This window comes from Nematolebias whitei, chromosome 9 (assembly GCF_014905685.2).
Source record: "Nematolebias whitei isolate Nwh7 chromosome 9, NemWhi1, whole genome shotgun sequence".
Classification (NCBI taxonomy): Eukaryota; Metazoa; Chordata; class Actinopteri; order Cyprinodontiformes; family Rivulidae; genus Nematolebias; species Nematolebias whitei.
The window spans coordinates 26,305,993-26,316,855 of NC_056506.1; the positions used below are offsets into that span (position 1 = coordinate 26,305,993).

General features: G+C 39.4%; 1 protein-coding gene across 1 annotated transcript in view; it reads left to right on the top strand.

Moving 5' to 3' along the window:
* The window catches only part of cdc73 (cell division cycle 73, Paf1/RNA polymerase II complex component, homolog (S. cerevisiae)), a gene marked incomplete in the record, with an annotated part of 44,897 nt that overhangs the window by 367 nt on the left and 33,667 nt on the right, over nt 1-10,863 (top strand). Inside the window, 6 exon segments of the mRNA XM_037682154.1 lie at nt 400-505; nt 621-690; nt 1,311-1,373; nt 1,571-1,623; nt 3,262-3,350; nt 9,364-9,577. Coding sequence (XP_037538082.1) covers nt 400-505; nt 621-690; nt 1,311-1,373; nt 1,571-1,623; nt 3,262-3,350; nt 9,364-9,577 — 595 coding nt within the window.

Here is a 10,863-nt window from a genome sequence, read left to right on the forward strand (position 1 = left end):
AGTAAAAATGTGTAAGGACAAACAGTGATGCTAAATTGTTAGCGGCTTTAGTTAGCTGCGAGTTGTGTTTCGTGAACTATAGGAACCAGAGATTCGTGCAGGAACACGTTTTTTTTTTTAACAAGACACTGGATGTATTTATTTATAGTTATAGAAGCTACTTACTTTTCTGTCAGAAAATAAAGTCGCAGCTATTGTTATTGGGAGGTCAGTAAGTTGAGAGTGGTGTTTGTGTCAACAAACTTATCACAACTAACGTTTGACTTGCAAATAAGATTAACCTAAATCTGTTGTCTACAGCACTCTGTAGTATTTTTATCATACGATATGCTTAAATAATCTTTATTATTCAAGGTTATTGTTTTTTTTTTTTCCTCAATTCTTTTTGTTTACTACCAGTACTGGCAAAGAGGGGCAGCCCAAGGAGTACTATACTTTGGACTCCATTTTATTCTTGCTCAACAATGTGCATCTGCCACATTCATCTTACGTGCGAAGAGCTGCAGTAAGTAGTCTTCTCTCACATCATCTGCAGAGTAATACAACTTATAAGTTTTTTTTTTTTTTTGCATTTGTCTTCAGTGTATCATTAATTAAACATGATTACTTATTGTCAATAGACAGAAAACATCCCTGTTGTCAGACGACCGGATCGAAAGGGCTTGCTGTCATACCTCAATGGCGAGAGTTGTAAGTAGCACTTGTTAGGATGTTGTTTCTGTAATAAAAAAATACACACAAGATGTCACAAAATATTCAAGTATATTTTCTGTTCGTTTTTTATATTTTGACTGGCAAAACTTGTGCTAAAGGCTTAATCCTGCCATCACAGGGATAGAAGCAGCTTATGCTGTGGTAACCTTTGACAAGATCTATTGTCCCGTAAACCTCATTAGAACAAAAGACAGAAATTTGGACAATGTTAGAATGACAATTGAGCATTTCCCTGATGTTTCTGTCCTTTTTGTGTGTGTTTATGTGCAGAGGAGGTTGTCAGACTTAAGGGGTGTCAACAAGAGAACATGTTTGAGTTTATATTTTGCTTTATGTAGCAACATTAAACTTAATATTTGATTAATAACTTAAATAGAACAGTTAAATACAGAAATAGTTTTTTTAATTGGATAGTTTATTTACAAAATCTGCTTATTTTTTACTACATTGTTTTCTTCTGAGCTTCTCAAAGATCATTATGAATATGAAAAAAACAGATTAATTTTTTTATTATACTTATGAATTGAGGTATTAATGGCGAGTGGTTGTGCAGAGGTTAGGGAGACTTTACAATATTTTTGTTTGCTTGTTTACAGCGACGTCGACGAGCATTGACCGTAGTGCGCCCATAGAAATCGGTCTTCAAAGACCAACACAAGGCAAGTTCAAATCAATCTATACTTAGAATTTGTAGCAGCTTGTTTTAAATTTGTTTCTTTACAACCAAAATTTCTAGCTAAAAGCAGTTTTATTAGTTTCAACTCATTGCTTTGTTGCCATATTTTAGTGCAATTTTGTTGATTAAATTTTTTTTTGAAACACTCACAATGAATTCATCTTTTATTTCTTCCCCAAGTCAAAAGAGCAGCTGATGAAGTGTCTTCTGAAGCCAAGAAACCTAGGGTTGAAGTAAGTTGATCTGTTTCTTCAGACAAAGTACGAACAGTATAACTTATATAAGCTTACTGTGATGTGCACCTTACAAAATAGTTTGGCTGTTTTGAATTTGGGTTCTGTGTTACGAACATTTAATATCTGTTGTAGAGAACTCTTAACAGCTTCATTTTAGGCGTACAAGAGTTACATTTTGACAGGACCAATGAGCTACCCCATCCATCCATTATCTTCCGCTTGTTCCAAAGTCAGGTTGTGGGGGCAGCAGCTTGAGCAGGGAGGCACAGACGTCTCTTTCCAGCTCTTCTTGAAGGATTCCAAGACGATCCCAGGCAAACCGAGAGATGTAGTAGTAGCCTTCACAGTCGTAACCATATTGATTCATATTTGGTATATCTTTAACAAAACTTCAAAACCTGTGCAAGTTTGCACAAAACCTCTTCTGAACTGTAATTTATAAACCATAAATTGTATCATTTAGAACTGGCTCCAGTCGATGTGCTCATCTGGCCTCCTCAACCTGTTAAAAAAACAAGTTACATTAAGTGTTTTGTATAACTTGTCTAGATAAGTTTTAGTGTCATATGAGAAAAAACAGTTACTCTTTGAGCTGCAGCTGGTAGCTTTAATCAGAGCTTATCCCACTTTATTTTTTGTTTTATGGTGTAGTTGTGGCGCTGCTTTATTGCTAAACAAAACTGTGAAGAAATAGCATGCTCCAGCATATTAAACATAAACCTAAACCCCTCGACTTCAAATTAGCTGTATGCTCGTAAATCCCTTGTGAAATAGCAAGAGATGGAGTGGGAAATCTTCACAGCCTTTGGGGAATTAGCTGGAAGTTTGTGGCAGAGTTCGCTGGTCTGCTGCTTTCGCGCATTTTGTCATATTTCCAAAATACTGTTCTGCAATTTTATTTCACACTCCTTGCAAACAACTGGGCTCTTGTTAAGCTCTTTCTTCTCCCGGAACATTATAGGATCTGAAATGATTTTTAAAGACAAAGAAGCAGGTTGAATCATGCTGTTCTCCTGCTCCATGCTAGCAGACTCTATTCAGATAGAAGGAGCTGGCTAACTAGCTTGTACGGTGGCCTACACGTTCAAAATCTACAGCGGCCGAGCAGACACGTAATGCAATATGCAGTACGCTCGGGTGTAGGAGAGGGGAAAAAAGTACAACTTAAACTCATTTTAAAATCAATTTATGGGCTTTAGAATCGATTCAAACTTGCCAGGACTAAGAATCTAGATTATTTAATAAATCAATTTTTTCTGCACCCCTACTGCCAATCCAGTGGCATTGCCCCCAATGTCCACGCAATGTTGCAAAGGTGTGTCAACCAAGACAACCCCACAACATCCAGAGCCGTAAGGAAATCCGGGTGAATCTCATCCACCCCCGGAGGCCTGCCGCCACGGAGCTTTTTAACTACCTCTGCAACCTCAGCCACGGTTATGGACAATGAGCTAACAGCTAGTTAAATGCAGCTATGAATAAAATGAATTGCTGCTGTCTTAAAACAGCTCCTAGCTTCAAAAGTAAAGTAGATTTCCAGTTATCTGGATTTACTTATTCCACTACAATAGACAAAAAAATTATTCTTATTCTGCAGACAAAAGCGTATTGTTGACTTTTCATTTTGACCTAAAGGATGAAGAACGAGTACGTTTGGACAAGGAGCGACTGGCTGCTCGTCTGGAGGGCCACAAAGAAGGCATTGTGCAGACTGATCAGATCAGGTAGAGTATCTAAAGTGATAGTTTTGCTCTTGTGAAGTGGCATTATTTGGAAAGACTATACAGACCCTTTCCAAAAAATTAGAATATCATGGAAAGTTGTTTAACTTCCATTCAAAAAGTTCATCTTTAATAGATGATAGATTCAGGGCCCACAATTTAAATGATTTCAAGTATTTACTGTTTATTTTTACATAATTTGGGCTTCCAGCTCATGAAACCCACGAAAACAGGATTTCAAAAAAATTGAATACTGTGGAGAAATCAGCCCAAATGTTGCAGGACATGAATGTTTTAAACTGAGTGTGACACTAATCATCTACTAAACTCAATTCACCTGCACAGGTTTCCCAAGGTGTCATTAAAATGTTTCAGTTTGGTTCAGTTGTCTCAGTTCGGTTCAATATGGGGATTACTGCAGACATAACTGTCCAGAAGACCATCATTGATACCCTCCGTAGGATGGATAAGCCACAAAAGTTCATAGCTAAGGAGGCTGGCTGTTCACAGAGTGCTGTGTCCAAGCATATCAATGGAAAGTCTAGTGGAAGGGCAAAATGTGGCAGGAGAAGATGCACCAGGAAAAGAGATGACCGTGGGCTTCAGCAGATTATCAAACAGAGAAGATTCCAGAATCTGGCAGAGATCCAGAAAGAGTGGAATGAGCCGGGAGTCACAGCTTCAAAAACCACCACATTCAGAAGCATCCGGGAGATGGACTACAACTGTCGGGTTCCTCGGTCCTCTTTTCCGATGAAATTAAAGTGTGCCTTTCATTCGGAAATCAAGGTCCAAGAGTTTGAAGGAAGAAGGGTGAGGAACAGAGCCCATACTGCTTGAGGTCCAGTAATAAATAAGGCACCAGGGGTGCCAAGTAAGGCACCAGGGGTGTACAAGATTCACTGAGAATCTGGGATAACATCTTCAGAATGGCAGGCTGGCTTTCTTCTTGCCACTCTTCCATAAAGGCCAGATTTGTGCAGTGTACGACTGATTGTTGTCCTATGGACAGACTCTCCCTCCTCAGCTGTAGATCTCTGCATTTCATCCAGAATGATCATGGGCCTCTTGGCTGCATCTCTGATCAGTCTTCTCCTTGTTCCAGATGAAAGTTTAGAGGGACGGCCGGGTCTTGGTAGATTTGCAGTGGTCTGATACTCCTTCCATTTCAATATGATTGCTTGCACAGTGCTCCTTGGGATGTTTAAAGCTTGCAAAATCTTTTTGTATCCAAATATGACTTTAAACTTCTCCACAACAGTATCTCGGGCCTGCCTTCATGATGCTCTCTGCGCTTTGAACAGAGCCCTGAGACTATCACAGAGCAGGTGCATTTATATGGAGACTTGATTACACACAGGTGGATTCAATTATCATCATCAGTCATTTGGGACAACATTGGATCATTCATAGATCCTCACTGAACTTCTGGAGTGAGTTTGCTGCACTGAAAGTAAAGGGGCCCAATAATATTGCACGCCCCACTTTTCAGTTTTTTATTTGTTAAAAACGTTTGACACATCCAATAAATTTCATTCTACTTCACGTTTGTGTCCCACTTGTTGTTGATTCTTCACAAAGAATTAAAATTTTATATCTTTATGTTTGAAGCCTGAAATGTGGCAAAAGGTTGAAAAGTTCAAGGGGGCCGAATACTTTAGCAAGGCACTGTACTTTGTAAAATGTGTCCTTGAGGGAAGAGTGTAACCTAGATTAAAAGTGTGGATCATTGTAGTGAAGCCTTTGTCTTCAACCATCGACAGAGGCCTCATGTCAGTGACGATCATGTTCAGGATGCTTTCAGTGAAGACAGCTGCTGCTGTGATGTCCATGATGTCTGTTCATCATGAAGGCTGTCATTTGTTGTTGTTTTCTGGAATGAGAGAGTAAATATGTATTCTAGCATAATTTACAGCAACTCAAGAAATGCCTTGTTTCACTTACAGTGTTAGGTTCAGGCAAATAAGTAGCCCAAAGAGCATTTAAACACACACACACACACATATAAAATACGTATTTACACACATTTGAGTAGATGTAATTAATTACTTTAATTCCTGTTTAAATGAAATTCATCCTGCCATACATGCATTGTCTTCAGACTTTATCAGCAAATTAAAAGTTGAAGCTTAATCATTAAATTATTATCTTTGTGTTAGATTTATTTATAAATCACATTTAAACACTGCTTGTACCAATTAAATAAAATAAAAAGTAACACGTTCTCTATCACCGTCATTAATCAGCAAACAAGCAGCAGCTTCAGCTACAGAGAAACTGACGTTACGTTTTTTCACTTGGAAACAGAACAAATGTAGAATATTGTAGAGACTCGCCTGCAACACATGACGAGTTGTATCAGCTGTTCAGCTCCTTCATCCTCCTCGTGACTCCCAACATGTTTACGTTTATCTCCGTGGTTCTCCCGTGTCATGTCGTCACTTTTCAAAGCTGCATGTTGCGCAGTTTTTATCTTCGTGAAGCGCTCCCACGCTTTGGAGGACTTGAGTCGAACAGTTTTCTCTGCGTCTGTCATTTGTAAAATTTATTTAATTTCCTTTGAAAACAGCGCCTCTGCTCTGCTTCCGCCTCCCTCCTGGCTCTGTTCAACTCGTGCTGCAGAGTTTTTTTTTTTTTTTACTTTATTCAGTCAGCCAGCATTGCCAATGTACTGCCCGTGAACAAAACGGCGCCGTGAAAGACGCTTAATCGCGCGACACAACGAATTGATCATGAAATTCGTTGCCAACTCTTTTAAATCATCGATTTTTATCGATTCGTTAAGCCCTAGTCTGAGTTTCTCTCTTGTTAATGTTGCTTCTGCGATTTGATCACAACTAAGTGGTACAAGAAGGGAGGGGTAGAAGGAGAGTCTTGAGCTCGCAACAATCCACCTCAACCCTGCTTGGACTTAACCATTAGCTTGTTAATCGGATCAGCCTTAAAGTCAATATTTTTAAAAGCTGAAGTTAAAGACCTTAATTCTCGAACTACAGAACGCACCTGTCTCTAAGCCGCACATATTATATATATAAGATAAATCATAATTTTGTACATGTATAAGGTGCTCCACATGTTTAGCCGCAGGCATCCACTGTTAATTGTCAGAAACTGTGCCCAGCCAGCTCAGATAGTGTGCAGCTTTCTTGTTGTAGTACAAGAATCAGCCACCTGATGGCGTTTCACAGACTATTGCTCGCTTTAAACACATGTTCAGACTGCATGCTCGTCAGAAGTCTTCATGAAGATTTGCTGTCTGAATCATGGCTTTAACCTTTTAACCTACAAAATGGGGGCCGAGATGGGGTACAGGCAGGGCATCCGACCCGGGACCCGAAAGTCCCAGGTTCACTCCCCAGTCATTCCCACATGTCGTGGTGCCTCTGAGCAAGACACCCATTTCCCAAATGCTCCTCGGGTGCCTACATAGCTGCCCACGTCTCCACCTGGGTGTATCCCAGGTGAGATGGGTTAAATGCAGAGAACTAATTTCACCATTGTATGAGAACATAAAATGGTGAAATTACATCTTATTTATTTACATAGCACTTTATTATTGTTATTATTATTAAAATGAACACAACAACTATCTAAGCATAATCACTGGACAGAACAGTGCCAAACACCCATGTAACTGAAATTATTTAAAAATTATATATTGGTCACCAAAAAAGTCCATGCTCAATAATCCAGGTATACAATCCCAACAATTGTTGGATATATATACCGGTAAATATTACCCTGGAGTCTTATCGTGGTCATGTGACCGGAAATCAAGTAGTACTGGTAAAATATGGTAAATATTTAATAAATTAGTGCCATTGTTTTTAAACACTTTTGGCAACAGCTGTTGTTTTTAAATGTACTTTTTAATTAAATTTGACGTGATTTTATTAACCTTTATTCAACCAGGCAAATCCCATTGAGATCTCAGATCTCTTTTGCAAGGGAGACCTGAGCCTGAAGGCAGACTAACATGCACGGTTTTGGTCTGTGGGAGGAAATCAAGAGTACCTGGATAAAACCCACGCAAGCACGAAAAGAAAATGCAAACTCCACACAGAAAGACCCCAGGTCCAACCGGGGATTGAACCCAGGACCATCTTACTTTGAAGCAACAGTGCTAACCACTGAACCGTCGTGCTGCCATTTTCTCATCAGAACTGCTCATGAGCAGGAGGGAGGAAGCAGGAACAACCCCGTTGTCTCGTCCGCTCCGTTTAATGCCCCTGCTTAAGCTTAAATGAGATATTTGTATTTAAACGTATATTCACCGTGCACAGAAAGATTTTTTAACTTTTATTTAAATATGTATCGTCTTGACTGACTGACTACTTTATAAATAAATCTGATAACCTCCGCTGAGCTCTCAAGCTGAAAAGGGAGGTGGGAAGAGCCCCTCCCATTTGTTGTCTCCTGCTCCGTTTCATGCATTCGGATGTGAGTTTAAAATGAGATCCTGGTATTTCAACTCATATTTACCGTACACAGAAAGATGTCACACAAAGAATTTTAAAACTTTTATTAATACATGTACCAGACTTGTCTGCTTTTGCATCTCCAATGCCCGACCCTCGACACGTTGATGCAGAGCTTACGGGCGGCATCTGTGTTTCCTTCTTCAACAGCTGATCTGTCGCTTTTAACATGAAAGCTGCATCGTAAGAAATTCTCCGTGCGTTTTCCATTATCGCTGAACAAATGAACAGGTCTGTGCATGAAGCGCAAAATACAGTAACGACACAGGAACAATCTGAAGACATTATTTAATCTCTGTGTTGGGGGATGGTTCTGGAGAGTACCTCATTGGTCATTCAGGTTAGACTTCTGGTCACATGATGACAGAGTGGGTGGAGATATGGAAGGGTATTTGAAACCCTGAGCAGGAGTCGTTCATGTGTATACCTGAGGGCATTCTCTCTGTGTCACAAACGCCTGCCCCCAAGAGGGACGGAGTGCTGGGAGCTATGAGTTCCCAGCTCTGTCAAAGGCAACTCATAGTCAGTGGCAGGAAGTTACCAAGAGACGGCAAGAAGTCTGTCGAAATAAAATATAAATGTATAACTTGTGAAAATTATGGGGAAAACACATAAATAAGACGCTCCTGCATGTAAACCGCAGAGTACAAAGTGTGAGACAAAAGTAGTGGTTTGTACGCCGGCAATTACGGTATCTCTAACAACAAAAATGTTATTCATAACTTTTGATAGAACGCTTAAAAAATTGGAAACATCTCTTGAACAGAACTGTACATGTGTCAAACTCAAGGCCCATGGGACAAATCTGGCTTTTGTTAATATCTTATCTGGCCCCCCAATATAATATTTTAAATGTAAGATATTTTTCACTTTTCTCATTTTGCTTAAAAAAACTGATAGATAATTTACTGCAAACTTCTCATGACAGCTGGCTAACTTTGAAACAAACCAAAAAGTAGAAAGGATGATTTTTTTTCAGTAATCTTTGATTTCTGATGTGGATAGAGCAACAGAGGACGTAAAATGAGACCGATCAAATTCTTGTTGATAAACCTGCAACCAAGAAAACGTGTCTGGTATCAACTGAAACTGGCCCGTGGCTTGGAAAAAGTTTTTAATTTTGGCCCCTTTTGTAACTGAGTATGACACAGTTGATAAAATAATCTTTTTGAAAAATGTATTTATTTAAAATAAATCTAATTGCTGGTTGATTTATATCCATCACTGTTGCCCACAAATTAGTTTATCAAAGCAGTGAGCTGTAGCCCCCTGACTGTGGAATGCCCTGCCCCTGTCTCTTCGTGTGGCCATCTCCATTGATTCCTTTAAAAAGCAGCTTAAGACACTTTTTTTCAGACAAGCTTTTAGTTGCATGTTTTATTTACTGTTTTTATCAATCAGCTGTTATTGTTTTTGTTTTATTTTAAGCCTGTATTTTGTATGTTTGTAAAGCACTTTGTGATTAAATCTATGAAAAGTGCTATATAAATAAAGTTTACTTACTTACTGTTCTGTTAAATTATTTCTACATTTTTCAGATCGCTGTCCGAGGCCATGTCGGTGGAAAAAATTGCCGCCATCAAAGCTAAGATCATGGCCAAGAAGCGATCAACCATTAAAACAGATCTGGATGACGACATAACCCTGAAGCAGAGAAGCTTTGTGGACGCAGAGGTGGATGTCACCAGAGATATCGTCAGCCGTGAGCGAGTGTGGAGGACCAGGACAACCATCCTGCAGAGCACTGGGAAGGTTAGGGTTCACTTTAGAGTCATCATTCTGCCTCAGTGAGCTTTCTTTGTGAAAACGAACATAAACCACCTGTGAGACTGCCATGAAAAAATTGGGATTTTCAGTATTGGACCATGTTTTATTGGCTGTTTAATTGATTGTAAAACGCTGCTGGGACCGGCTTCCAGTTTGAAACCAACACCCTTTTGGATTTGTCAGCATTTAGCAGCAGTTTGAGATGGAACAAATTGGACTGGATGATGTCAAATGCAGAGCGTAAGAGCTGGAAAACCTTAGCAACTGTTTTAGCTTTAGTACTACGAGCTGTCAGGGATTTTCAAGACATGTTAATTACTATAGGAGCCTTATCTTCCATGTTTAATTATACAATAACTATTGGTTAAAAAATGTCTGTTTGCAAAATATTTCATGACCAACTGCACTGTTTGCTGCCCCAGCAAACAAAAACATATGAGAAAGAGTATCCTGATGCATGCTCAATTATCCAGGTAGAAAAATCTAAAAAAGTTAAATCTGGTCCTCTGAAAAGAGATCCAGGAAGTGGTTACAAGAAGAATATGCTGGTGAAGATTCTCAGTCATCCAGGACATGATGAATTCAAAAAGCGTTCAATACAAAAACAACTGGACTTTATTTGTAACAGAAGACGTTTCGCTCCTCATCCGAGGAGCTTTCTCAATTCAAAGAGCAGAGAGTGAGAGATACAGGTTATAAGGCTGAGTGAGATAATGTGAGATAATAGTGAGAGATACCTGTATCTCTCACTCTCTGCTCTTTGAATTGAGAAAGCTCCTCGGATGAGGAGCGAAACGTCTTCTGTTACAAATAGTCCAGTTGTTTTTGTATTGAACGCTTTTTGAATTACAAGAAGAAGTTGATAGATTGCCTGAACATTTTGCAGCAGAACAAGGCTATTGACCATATTCTGTACCACAGACTGTACCCAAGGGAGGCCACACCTAGTCTGTATGGTTTACCTAAAATCCACAAACAAGGTGTACCTTTAAGACCTATTGTTAGTATGATTAACTCTGTCACTTACAATGTTTCCAAATATCTGGCGTCTGTACTCATCCCTTTAGTTGGCAGCTCAGAACACCACATACAGAACACCATGGACTTTGTGGACAAGGTGAGGGATGCCATCATGGAGACTGATGAAACAATGGTCTCTTTGGATGTCACATCACTCTTTACGTGCATTCCTGTTGATGATGCAGTGGAGGTGGTCAGTTTAAGATTAAAATCAGACACCACTCTGAGCAGCAGGACCACGCTTTCCACAG